Source organism: Lonchura striata, chromosome 3 (assembly GCF_050655825.1).
Source record: "Lonchura striata isolate lonStrDom1 chromosome 3, ASM5065582v1, whole genome shotgun sequence".
Taxonomy (NCBI): domain Eukaryota; kingdom Metazoa; phylum Chordata; class Aves; order Passeriformes; family Estrildidae; genus Lonchura; species Lonchura striata.
In genome coordinates, this window is record NC_140705.1 from 19,752,369 (window position 1) to 19,766,132 (window position 13,764).

At 41.9% G+C, this 13,764-nt stretch overlaps 1 protein-coding gene across 1 annotated transcript; it reads left to right on the forward strand.

The window, feature by feature from the left end:
• Positions 1 to 5,811: 5,811 nt before the first annotated feature.
• Positions 5,812 to 8,539, forward strand: TMEM18 (transmembrane protein 18). The gene is made up of 5 exons (XM_021551121.3): positions 5,812 to 5,892; positions 6,076 to 6,196; positions 6,792 to 6,846; positions 7,740 to 7,833; positions 7,928 to 8,539. The coding sequence occupies exons 1-5, from the start codon at positions 5,845 to 5,847 to the stop codon at positions 8,015 to 8,017; spliced, it is 408 nt and encodes a 135-aa protein (XP_021406796.1). The 5' UTR covers positions 5,812 to 5,844; the 3' UTR covers positions 8,018 to 8,539.
• Positions 8,540 to 13,764: the final 5,225 nt, after the last annotated feature.

Genomic DNA, 13,764 nt, shown 5'->3' on the forward strand with positions numbered 1-13,764 from the left:
ATCAAAGAAATGCAGAGGTCCTTTATTTCCGCACTATCCCATGGCATGACACAAGGTGGTATTTCTGAAATGAAAAACAATGAATGCAGCAATTCTGTAAAAAGAACACTTCAGAATAAGTCAAAGAGACAATAAAGTATATAATTATGAACAGGACTTGAGACTGTCAGGACTGATTTTTGCTTGCAACTACACTTGGCCTCTTCCACCCTGAATGGAAAAAGATCACAACAGAAATAAAAATCTGCTTTCGGTGCCAGAATAGAGTAAGGCTTTGAAAGGATTCTGAGATCTTTGTTGGGATTAGAGGAATAATTTAACAGGAGGTCATGGTAGTAGGTAGAGGAAAAAAAAGACATTTGTATTTCAGAGTGTGTATACTGTCTGAAAATAGGAAGAAAAATAAGCATGAGGATGCCTGAAGCTACTTTGAAATGAGGGAAGAAAGCCCTGACAGAAAGTGGATGAAAAAGAGGGAACAAGGGAATAAAATTCTGAAAAAAAAAACCACACAAAAGCATTTATTTCACTTCCAGGATAAAGCAATATTGTTTAGTGAACACTACTAAAATGTTTTTTCTCATTTTAAGTTGTAGAATCACTTAATCAGAATAATTCAGGTTGGAAGGGTCCTTAAGAAGTAATTTTAACCTTCTGCTCAAAGCTAGATTCATTATGAGACCATGTTGCTCAGGGTTTTATCCAACTGGGTCCTAAAAATCCCCAAAAAAGAGGCATCCCACCTCTTTGGACTCCTTTTCCACTGTTTGACTCATGAGGAAAAATCTTTTCTTCTTATCCAGCCCAAACTTCTTGCTTCACTTTAGGTGCACTGCCCCTCATTCTCATACCACCCTACCAGGAGAGCTTGGCTTCATCTTTTTTACAAGCTCCTTATAAGCACTGTCAGGCTGCTACTAGGTTTCCCCTGGAGACACCTCTTGCCAGGCCAAACAAGGCCAGGTCCCTCAGCCCCTGTCCCAAGACAAGTTCTTCATCTTGCCCTGAGTATTTTGACAGTTCTCTGCTGAATTTTCACTGTTTAGCTCTACTGTCCTTAAATTTGAAGTATCCAAAGGTAGATACAGATGTGTTCTGATAAATGCTGAATCCATTCATCTCCTGGGTGTACTAATACAGCCCAAGAAACTGCTGATAGCATTAGCTGCCAGGTCACACTACTGGCTTATGTTCAGCTTTTTGCACCCCCCAGACTTCCCAGGCTGTGCTCAGCAGTGCTGCTTCTCAGCCAGCTGGTCCCAGTCCATATCACTGGGAAATGCAAAGTAAAGAGCAATATAGGTCAGTCCTCTGGAGGTCATCCACTCAAACTCATTCTCAAAAGCAGGGGTAACCTCAAGCTTAGATGAAGTGGCATCCATCATCTAAACCTGAAACTCACAAATTACATACATAAAGCAATCCAGTCAGTTTTAAATTCTATTTCTAAAGAAGTCTTTACAACTCGATGATTATTATTCTTATTTTCCAAGCACATCATGACGAATAAAAGCTGGTACTATAAAAAGATAAAGAGACAGCAGCTGCAAAAAATAATGGAACCACTCAAAAATCATTATTTTGTGATGGCAAGGACAGGGAAAGTGAAGGATTTTAGTGAAATGCATTAGAGTGAGTAACCAGACTCAGGCTCACTTCTGTTGCACTGGGAGCAAATGCAAATTTAAGGCAGCTTTTCAGCACAACCATGAATATAAGGAAAATCTTCAGAGCAGATAAAAATTATGTCCTGGAAGTGACCACAGCAACTATAGTTATCCAGATTCCTCTCCCAGGCTCAGCATGTTTTCATAGTGAAGCTGTTTATGCTTCCCAAAGCTCTGGAAAGACTATTGAAGACAGTACAACACAGAACTTCACAGGAGATGCAGAGGTGAGCAGTCCCTGTCCCAACAGCAGAACTCTGTAGTGGGATGTCACAAAGCACAGAAATTGGGCTGTCAATACCTGTCACTATGTGGTCACCTTGTATCTTTGCCTTGACTGATGAGGTGAGGGGCTGCCTTATTCAAACTCATTCATACACCTTCTCACATCTCCTGCAGAATCAAGTTGCATTTCCCTCAGCAGAAAGTTTAAGGTAAGTAAGCAGGTGCTTACTTCTGTGTGGTTTCTAGTACTGCAAAATATGATCTGCTAACAAACGTGTGTAAAAGTTATGACTAGAAACATAATTTAGCATTTAAATCTAGGACTCCCTATTATACATAGGCTTTTACCAGCCAGCTTGTTTTTTCAGCAACATAAATTTAAGATAAATGTCTGATTTTACATCCTTTCCTATGTAAAGTAAATGAAGTTCTTCTGTTGTTGTAAGGGAAAAAAAATTCCTTCTACCAACCAGGTTCTTTTTATCTTTCATCCAAACTGCTTGCATAATCGTGTACATAGGAATCTGAGTCTTGCAACAGAAAACTGAGAGTGAGTTTTAGAAACCATTTAAGTTACTTATAATAATGAGAACAGAAATATTTCTATATTATTATTATTGGTACTATATACTTATGGTTAGTAGAACATTCTAAAAATTAGGCCCTGATTGTAGCATACTGGTTCTGCAAAGGGGCTATAAAAAAGACAAATACACAAGTTTTTCCCTATAAAAGAGTAATGCATCTGTTCACTGCCTTTAAAGTAACTTCTGTTCACATTTCATTTTCCACTAAAAATAAATCAAAGAGAACATGTACCACACAAAAGATCTGGCAATACTTATGTATCTGCTACCATCTGCTGACAAACAGCATTATTGACTTTATCTTAGTCTTAAAGAAATAACTATTTCCCTATAGGAAAGTTTCTGCTGATGCTACAGTGACTGAAAGTAACAGCCACATGAATTTTTAATTCAGCATGTTGTAGCCATAGTAAGCCAATAATTTCTTACTCACCCATTTTGTCTGCATCACAGATTCACCATGGACCAGCATATTCCACTCATACACTTAGTGACTGCATCCTGCATTCATTGAAGCCCTTCAGCTGTTGCAGACAGTTTATGAAGTAAATTTCTGAGCAATTACATAAAACTTATTCCTCATTTACAAGACACAAAAATTTATTATTAGCTGTAAGACTTTCCAAATAAGTCACAGAATGGATCAGGTTGGAGAGGACCACAGTGGGGCATCTAGTCCAACCAGCCCTGTCAAGCAGGGTCATCCCAGAGCACACTGCACAGGATTGTGTCCAGATGGTTCTTGAATATCCCCAGGGATGGAGACTCCAGAGCCTCTCTGGGCAATCTGTTCTAGTGCTCAGTAACCTGTTGTGGTGTGGTTTGATGTAGTCAGTTGGTTTTATTAATGTCGATCAGCCTTTATGCTCCCCCATTTGTCCCCTCACAGTTGGTTTGATCCAAGTTGTTTACCCCAAAAGCTCCTGCCACTTGGCTCCCCAGTTATCTGCCAATCTTCTCACCTCTCCCTGTTTTCTCCTTATTTGGTTCCATCAGGCTGAGTTTGTTTATACCCTTTTGGCTGTCAATCCTATAACAACCCCCAGTTTCTTCGAGAAAGTTCTGTATCAGTCACCCCAGTTTAGCTTTTCTATTTGTCCCCTGACCTTGTCCCCTGACCTTGTGCCTACCCCTGTTACATTATCATAGGTTGTTGTAATTGGTGTCATCCCTCTTTGGTTTATCCCCATTGGGCAAGACAGGTTTGCACCCCTGTCTGCCCACCCCCTTTTTAAGTTGCTGTAACCTTTGATTTCCCCAACATTTGTTCCTGCACCCATTCAGACAGCACCTTTGTTCTTGCCCCACCTGGGGAAAAATAAAGACTCTTCGGGCTCGCATGCAGGTGTCCTTCTCTCATCCCTTCACCTCCTCTCAGTGTGTGGAACTACCAAAGCTGCACAACCCATGCCGCAGCACTCGGCACCACCAGGGTGGCAGACGCCGTTCCCCTGGGGTGCTCTCTCGTGGTGGCCACCCGGCCTCACACGGGCAGTGCCAGCCGGCTCATCCCATCTGCCCAAGGTCGTGGCAGGTAGCCACCGCAGTCACCTGCACAGTGAAGTTCTTCCTTATGTTCAGGAGGAACTTCTGTGCATCAGTTTCTGCCCACTGCCTCTTGTCCTATTGCTGGGTACCACTGAGCAGAGCCTGGCATCTCCCTTCAGATACTGACAGACATTGATGACGTCCCCCCTCATCTCCTCTGGAGGCTGAACAGGCCAAGCTCCCTCAGCATGTCCTCATAATAGAATTGTTCCAGTCCCTTAATCATCTTTGGAGTCCTCCATTGGACCCACTCCAGGTGCTCCACGTCTCTCCTGTCCTGAGGAGCCCAGAACTGGACACAGCACTCCAGATGTGCCTCACCAGGGCTGAGTAGAAGGACAGGATCACCTCCTGTGACCTGCTGCCAAAGCTCTTCCCAATGCAACCCCAGGATACCTTAGGCCTTCTTGGCCACAAGGACACACTGCTGGTTCTTGAGCAGCTTGTTGTCCACCAGGACCCCAGGTCCTTCTTCCTGGAGCTGCTCCCAGCAGATCAGACCCCAGCCTGTACAGGTTCATGGGGTTATTCCAGTGATTGTTTTCCAATCTACAATGTGGGATAGAAATATCTTTTCTCCCATAGTCTTAAACAATTTAAAGACAATGGAAGTAGAAATCTATCACCTTACTTAATTTTACAACATTTCCAGTGAAAGCCTTGATTAGCCTCCAGATATTTTTGTTGAGAAAAAGACTAACAAAACCTAAAGCAAAAAAAAAACCCTAAAAATAATAATAAAAAAATTATCAGTTTCAGGTATCTCATATTAAATAGCAGAAGTCTGACAGTGAAGTGAGACCAGGTCACACTGATGACCCACATCTGGCTTTATGGTAAACTAAATTAAGAGTAACTGTAATATTTACTTATACATGCACTTCAAAACACTAGGGGAAAAAAAAGTCAAAGTCTCACATCTGATAAGCTAAAATGTCAGAAAAAAATAATGAAAGCAGAATATGAATATACATTTAAATAGTGTTGGTTCAACAGATCTAATCCTTTAGATTAGATTTGGCTTCATTGTTAGGAATCTGAGTTTGAAATGGTCGTTTAAGTGGTAAGTCTTAAGAATAGTTGGTTCTTCCAGACCTAGCTGCATTTAAGAAATGGAATTATAAATTAGAGGTTTAACCTGTGTCGTGTTCCCTTTGCATTGTAGTATTTTAATCTTTTTTCAACTTCCAAAGTTAAAAAATGTATCCTTGAGCTCTGCTGTAGTGGCAAGAACAGCAAGGCCCCGCTGCGCCTCGAGGTGTGCGGGGGGTCACGGTGGGCATTACTTGGAGAGAAGTGATTTCCATTTGACTTAAGTTCCTGCCTGGAGAGTTGAACTGTGTTTGTTTTAAAAGAACTCCCAGCTGGGCTAACAGCTCTTTTTTTGCCTGGACTGCCATCGCTAAAGCCAACCCTGGGTGCTGCTGAGAGGAGACCGAAAGTTAACACCCATGCCGGGCCACCGAGCCCGCGCCGAGTGCAGCGGGCCCCCGCGGAGCGGAGGGACACTGGCGGCTCCCGGCGCTCACAACGCGCCTCGAGGCACCGCAGAGGAAGGAGGCACGGGGCTGTGCGGAGCCACTCAGCCGTGCCCCGACCCTCGGGACATCCGCGGTTCGTTCCCCTCAGCCCGTGCCCCGACCCCCGGGACATCCGCGGTTCGTTCCCCTCAGCCCGTGCCCCGACCCTCGGGACATCCGCGGTTCGTTAACCCCGGGAAGGAGGAGCCGCTCCGAGCCCCGCCGCCCCTTCCCGCCATCGCCCCGCGGGAGAAGCGGCCGCCCGAGTCTCGCGAGAGCCGGCGGTGCGCCGCCGCCATGGAGCCGGCGGTGCGCGGCCCGCCGGGGCTGTCGGCCGTGCTGGCGGTGAGGGGAGCGGGGCCGCCCGGGGAGCGGGGCTGTGCGGCGGGGAGGGGGAGGCCCTGGCTGGGGGCGCGCTCCCTGCCGAGCCTGGCGCGGGGGCCTGCGGGGCGCGGCCCGTGACCGACCCCGGCCGCGTTCGGGCGCCCTTGTCCCGGCGCTGCCTGAGCCGCTTCCCTCTGCCCGCAGGGCACGGACTGGTCGGAGCCCTGGCTGCTGGGGCTGGCGGCTTTCCACCTGCTCTGCTTCCTGCTGACGTGCGCGTCCCTGCAGCACCGCCGGGTGCAGGTCGGGCACTTCCTCTGCATGGGTGAGTGCAGCTTCTCCGCTGGCAGTGCCTGTGTCTGTCGGTGATAATCTGCTGTGGAACCTGCTGTGACCTAAAAATATGTATTTGTTTTATTTCCAAGAAAATGTATGAAGTGCTAACTTAAAACCTTGGCCTTAGTGAGGAAGTGGGATGAGTAAGGTTACATTAAGGCTGCATGGTCATTTGCCGTGTGTGTCGCAGCTTCCCAATGAAGTGTTGCTGTGCTGGAGAAACAGAAAAGAAATCGACTGAGAGCCAGCAGTTGCTTTGTACTCTGCCTTGTTCTAATGGTGCCGTTCAGTGAATACGCTCAGCTTTAGTTTCTGAAGCAAGTTCACTATATGCCCTGCTGACAGCCGTGATGATGGCATGAGGAAGAGCAAGACTGGCTTACACATTGTAGTAACAACTTGTGTTATGTCAGGGTTTATCAGCCTGAGAATCCACAGTGACCTTGCCAAGCAGTCATCATCGCTGACTGGCAGAACACGTACTAGCTTTGGTTCAAGACCACATGGATTTGGATTAGATGATGTATTATGAGCAGTTTTATTTTTATAGAATACTGAATCTAATATTTTTCTTTCATTTATAGTGGGCTTAGTGTACTGCGCTGAATATATCAATGAATTAGCAGCCATGAATTGGAGGTAAATGTTCTCACTTTCATTTTTTGAATAAAACTATACAGTACAACATAGCTATCACATACTTACAAGAAATAATAATGATAGCATGCATTTATTGTACTGCTTGTATGGATGCTTGTAAACTAATTTGTCAAAGAACTGAGAGAAAAGCAGAGTGCTGTGTTTAAGGGGAAAAGAATGTGAACTCTGGTGGGGTTTTTTGGGTTTTTTTGGTGGGTTTTGGTTTTTTGTTTGGGTTGGTTTTTTTTTGGAGTTTTTTTTGGTATTCATGTTTAATAGCTGAAGAAACACTCCTCAAAAATAGCGCTGCTGCTTTATATACTTACTTCTCTGTGTAACAAGCATTAATATTTACCTGTTTTACTAAACCTGTATACCAGAATTAAACTGATGGTTTATTTTGATGTTTTAAGCATTGAATTAATCTTTCCCTGGTATCACTGAAAGTTATGTGTTTAACACCACTTTATGCTAGCATCTAATTGTAGTCATTATGTTTCACTTCAAGCATACATGACCTAATTAAAGCTTTGCTGCATTTATTATTTTTGTTATCTTCTCTAATATAAGTAAGCAAAATACCTAAAATGTAATTTCAGATGCTTCAGAATAAGCATGATTTGTGATTCACTCTTGTAGTCAGTCATGTTAGTTAGCTTTTATGCAGTAAAACTGTAAAGAAGAGAAAGACTGATATTATTAGTCATAACAGGAGAAGTATCAACTGCCTCTTTTTTTCTGACTTAATACAGTAGAATGCTGGCCTATGCTTGGTGATCTCAAGATGTGGGATGGTGTGTAGAGTGTCCATATAGAAGAGTTGCTGGGAAAGTTGAATGTGTGAACTACACTAAATAAAGCTTTGTCTTTCATTTTCTTTTTATTTCTTTCAGGCTCTTTTCTAAATACCAATACTTTGATTCAAGAGGAATGTTTATTTCACTTGTATTTTCAGCACCACTGCTGGTGAATACTATTATAATTGTGGTATGTATGTGTTCATTCATACAGGTGCTTTCATTAAATGAGTAAGTAAAGGTATATGGTAAAGTAAAGGTATAATAATTTACTTACTTTTCAGGTCGCCTGGGTTTACAGAACTTTGAATGTAATGACTGAGCTAAAAATGCTACAGCAGAGAAGGAAAGCAGAAAAAGAGAAAAAGAATTGAAAGCGCCAAACAATATTCTTCTTTCTTCAGTTGCAATAATGCCTGTCTGGGTAATCAATCCTTCTGTATGGGTATGCAGGAACAGAATTATTTTTGTGTCTGATGTCAAGAGCACTTTGTAATCGTGGTTGTGGACATTGAGGTGAAAGCAGTTATCTACAGTACATTGGAATTGGCTGTGAAATTATGAAACCAGTCTTAACAGGTCTTTGTGCCCTTCAGCATATGATTGTTTTCCTCCATGACCAAGGCTGTTAGTATTGATGAGACACAATCTTCCAGTTTCTATTTGCCTGTGTATTTTTTTACTATGCCTTTATTCTGTGCTTATCAAGTATCAGTTATTCTGCTGCTTAAACCAATTTGAGCTGTGTTGTGAATTACAGTAAATGAGAGATTCAGGATAACTCAGGAATCCATGCTTCTGTGAAGCACTTCAGTTCTTTATAAATCAAGTTTCATACTTCCTATGTGTACTGTGTGCCAGTGACATTTTATAAATAAAACTATCCACTCACTGAATCTTGAGTTAATTTGTGTTCATTTTTAATCAGACTTTTTCCTTCTTTATTTCCCATAAAAATTCCCAGTTTGGCACATTCCCCAGTTTATTGTGTGTAAATAATTCAAAATTATCTCTGCATTTCTTTCAATTTATACTTCATGTTTTTAAGGCTTCTAGATAAAACCATTTTTTATAAAACTCGATGAAAATTTGATTATTTTATTCTTTGTAGAACAGAAAGGGAAGAAACTTAGTAATGTTACATGCAGGCTTTTTTTCTCTTTTTAATGCTTTTTTTCTCTTTTTAATGCTTTTTTAAATAAATTACTGAAAATTAAAAGTAGATAATAATGAAGAAGGCTTTAGTTTTGCTTCAAGTAGCCTGTCTTCATTGAGTTAAGGTAATTTGAGAAGGGGTGTGGACACCATGAAGACTGTCCATATTTAGCAAAAGTTGTATCTTTGTGTGGAGATGCACAGTTCTGTTCTAAAATAGGTGTCATTTAAAACAGGAAAGATGATCTACAAAACTGATACTACACTAATGTGAAAAACATTTGGGTACAGAATGGCAGAACACTAGTAAGTTTATAAGCTAAGGAAGTGTTTGTGAAACTGATTTTAATTACTTGAATAGTCTTCACAAGAGAGGAGACAGGGACTTGAGGAAGAGAACATCTGCATGTCATACAGAGTTTGCAAGTCTCCTAAGAGGGAGAAAGTGAAAATCCTGCTGAAAGGGCAATGAAGTGTTAGTGTTGGATCCATTTCTTTACCTTTCCCATGCCTCTTTGGCATTCCTTTATCCACTCATAGCTCCATCCAGAGCTACTGGCAGCTTGACTGTTTTATATTAGCAAACTAAAGAGATGGAGGTTTGTGTGTTTTGCCATTCTGACCATTCTGCTGTGACTCTTGGTGCAGTGTTGGGTGGTGCCGACTGAATGGAGAAATCTCAAATATTCTTGTAGATAACGTGTGCTTTTTGGGAAGGAGTGAAGAGAGTCTGTCCAAATGACTGCCAGGTGGGCTATGGCAGCTGTCACCAGGACCAAAGAACAGACCTTTTTGATTTCATAGACACAGGATGTTGTCCTCTCAGGCTGGTTTACAGACGTTCAGCCTTGCTCTGTGGATGGCTTGCTGTAGCTTCCCCAGGCAGGTGCTGTCGGAGTGCCTGCAGCACCAGGAGTGACCCCATGGTGGTCCGCAATGACAACTTCCCCAGCCCACCAGACGCCTGAGCCCGGATGCTGTACTTGTCGCCACACCAGAAAAAAAAAAAAGAGTGCTCTGCAGGGTACAGGAACAGCTGGAGGGAAACAGCAGTAGGAAAGCAGGGAGGGAACTGGGAAGTACATAACTGGGGACTGACAGCACATTTGCATTAACAACAAGGGGTGGTGGGGAATTGTGTCAGTGCCTCACCATAATTTAGACAATGGTGTTTTCCCAAGGCATTCTGGCCCTGCCCTCCCCATAATCATCTCCCACATTGCTCCTACAATTTGATGGGGAGAGTTGCAATTTTCACACGTGGCCCTAAGCATGACCACTCAAATGTTGTGTTTCTGACTTTGCTGTTGATAACTGTTCTGCAAAAAATCAGCACACAATTGTTTTAGTATCACACATTTGAAGCTGTAATACTTCATATGGAGATACCACCTGTTAGCAAGTAACCTTTGTTTCACAGTGTGAAGTGTATGAATTTGATTAGCAGTAAGTGAGGAGGTTCAGAGCAGCTGAGCAACGAGTCTTGCAGTGGAAAACAGTGTGCCTTATTTAGTACATCCAAGGCAAATTTTCTCCAAATAGTTTGCTATTTTGCCTATCTTGTGTGTGATGTTGGCAAAAAGATGGATAACACTTGGTTTCAAAAGCATGATGGCATTTTTTTTGTGTTCTAGAAGTATTGCTGTATGAAAATATAAACAGCTCCAAATTCAAAAATTGTATCAGTATTTTTTTTGAAGGGTAAGTGTCTCAAAATTGTGAGTTCAAAACCTTCCCTGAGTCCTGGAACTACAGTATGTAAATCTAACAGGTGAGATAAATTTTCACTAACACAAAAATGTGGTTTCCATGTATCACAAAATCATGTGGGTTGATGGGGATCTTGAAGATCATCTAGCTCTGACATACCGGCCATGGTCAAGGATTCCACCCACTAGACTGGGTGGTTAAAGACCTAATCCTACCTGGCCTTGAGCATCCACAGCTTCCCTGGGCAACCAGGGCCTTGCCATTTTGGGAATGAAGACTTTCTTCCTAACAACTAATCGGAACCTCTTTTAGTTGAAAGCTGATCTCCTTTGTTCTATCACTACATGTCCTCATAGAAAGCCACTCTCCCTCTTTTTTGTAACCACCCTTTAAATACTGAAAAGCTGCAACCAGGTCTCCATGGAGTTTTCTCCAGGCTGAACATCTCTGGATGACACTCCTTCCTCCTTTGTGTCACCTTTACCACTTAGCTTTGTGCCATCTGCAAACTTGCTGACTTTGCACTGGATCTCATTGTGTTAATGGCATTAAAGGGCATCAATGGAAAGAATAGGGCTCTGAGGGACATCACTTGTCACTGGCCTCCACGTGGATGTCAGCGTGGACTACAGTCCTCTGCTTGTGTCCATCCAGCCAGTGTCTCATCCACAGAATGGTCCACACTTCAAATCCGTGTCTCTCCAGTTCGGTGATGACGATGTGTGGGACTGGGCACAGGCCTTGCAGAAGTCTGTGTGGATGATATCTGTTGGTCTTCCCCTATTGATTGTTGCAATCACTCCATCATAAAGGCCACCAGGTGGGTCAGACAGGATTTGCCCTTAGTGAAGACCTTTTGGCTGTCTTGGATTACTTTCTTGTTTTGCATGGGCCTGTGTGTTTGTCAGAAAAATATTCCCATTTACAACATTTTAAAAAGACACAAATTTATCTGTGATCTCCTCTAACTAAACTTGCCTAAGAAACACTAAGTTTAAGGTGAAGTTGTTTGTTGGTTTGCTTTCTGTTTTTTTTTATTTTCAAGTAGATATAAACCATAGGAGAAGCCATCAGTAGGTGAAGCGTGACTTCTTTTCATCATGAGTCTGGATTTATGATATGGCACATAATGTTATTGTACATAACATTAACCATGGGCCTATTTGCTGACAAACCAAAATAATTAGATCATGAATTTAGAGACTGTTCTGCCTACTTAGAATTTGTATGTATAAACAAAGGAGAGCCAGATGTTTAAGACTGGTGGAATACCCTTGCTTTTAATTGGGAAACCTGAATTTAGGTTGCTTGTGAAAGAGCCAGTATATTTCCTTTTCAAACATACATACAGAAAACTGGTAGCTGCTCAACTGGATCCTTTGGAGAGTGAGACAAGACTGAGGTGATTTGTTACTGGTCTGTGTAGCTTGAAGACAGTGACTCAAATCTTCAGCCTACCTTAATGTGTCTTTTCATGACAGTGCACGGTGTCAGCTCCATGGAGAAACATTACAAGGGAGAAAATAATATTAAACTGGCAACTTTATTATAGTAGAAGGTAATTTTGTTGCACTGTGAAATAATGATAATCTCTGAAAAGACAGATTGTCAGAAATTAATTGGCAAACTTGCTGGAGTTTGAGGTTGGCCTTGTTTCCTATAAAAAAGAAATAACTGAGATGAGTTTCCAAAAATGAGAACCTAGAATGCTCTCTTTTTCCATACCCACTGAAATATCATATTCTTAATGTGGAATGTATTTTAGCTTCGTTTTGATCCAGTGAATCTCATGATTATAGATAAAATGGAACAGATTCAAAAAGAGATTTTAAATGTCTCTTTCTCAGCAGTATTTCCTAGCTTAGTAGATACATTGATCTCCATCACCAATAAAAATCCCACCTATCTCCAAAAGGCACAGAACCAGTACTGAACTGAAGTCTTCTACATCCTTGAGTGTATTCTCAAAGAATATCCTTGAGTGTATAAACAAAGAACTTTCAAGTACAGTCTTAGTGCTTTTCAACAGCTGGCTCTTGAAAAGAGGGATCTACAGGAAAGCTGTGTTTGAATTCGATGGTGATCTGCTGTGGCTGTGAATCCTAAATGGAGCAAGAGTTTACAAAGAATTACTTTGTGGCTGTTGAGAATTATAAGCTAAGATCTTGAGCTCCATTTTTATAGGAACTGAGATTTTCAGGAAAGAGAGGAGTAGTGATTCATTGAACAAGATTCAAATACAGGTGTAGTGTAGGAAATGTTCTTTATCTTCAAATATAGCTAGACATTTCTGCATACTTTTATTGTAAGCTTGATTAAACATTCTCAATGCTATCAGAATGTGCTCTAGGGTGGCCCTGCTTGAGCAAGGAGGTTGGCCAAGGTGACTCTCTGTGGTCCCTTCCAGTGTGACCCATTCTGTGATTCTTCAGTGAAAATTTCACTTCAGGTGAACACACCATTTTTATAATTAATATATCAAAGTATGGGGTTTTTATTTAGGGAACAGAAACACTGTGTATATTTCTCTACTTAAATATTTTTAAATATTTTAAAATATGTTTGCGATACTTTAAATGTAGAAAGCACTGGTGCTTTCCTGTCGCTCGCGGCGGGTAACCCAGCTCAGCACTGGATGTCGCTGTCTCACACGCAAACGCTGGCTCGGAGCTGTCCCTTCCAAAGGCGCTTTCCACCGGGGCTGCATAAATGCTGCAGCGTTTCGGAATGGCCGGGAAACCTCGGACTGCAGCCTCTGAAGACACAAACTGTTACCTGAGCTCCAAGATACATCTTGAGCCATTTTCAGGTGTTTCTTGAAACTCTTGCTTTTTACATTTAAAAGGAGCAGTGATGAGATATATCTACATTTCCAGAGTCAGGAAGTTTATATGTTATTTAAAATTTCTTAATGCATCAAGGGAATAAATACCCTATTAGCTCATACCTACTTTCATGTGGAGGATCCTGTCTTCAACTAATTAAAAAGTAATATAACAATAAAAAATAATTACATTATCGTGTGACCAGTATGCAGGAAAGTTTCCTGAAGCAGTGTAGTTCACAAACCCATGGAAATTATGCATGTCGTCTACTCCTTTGTGATTTAACATTGCTTACTGCAGTATTACCATGTCTGTCCTTGTCATGTGGCTGTCACAGTCGTAACTGAGGTTCTCAGAAGTCATTTCAGACTTTCTCCACCACCTGGCACATAGTGCTTTGGAGTGGTCAGAGGTTTTGTGGCTTCATTTGA

What these genes read in the sequence shown, in the direction of transcription:
- TMEM18 (XM_021551121.3), top strand. Translation starts at nt 5,845, where the DNA reads ATGGAGCCGGCGGTGCGCGGCCCGCCGGGGCTGTCGGCCGTGCTGGCG. An exon ending in GGCTGTCGGCCGTGCTGGCG is followed by an intron (nt 5,893 to 6,075) that starts GTGAGGGGAGCG and finishes CTCTGCCCGCAG; the next exon opens with GGCACGGACTGGTCGGAGCC. An exon ending in CGGGCACTTCCTCTGCATGG is followed by an intron (nt 6,197 to 6,791) that starts GTGAGTGCAGCT and finishes TTTCATTTATAG; the next exon opens with TGGGCTTAGTGTACTGCGCT.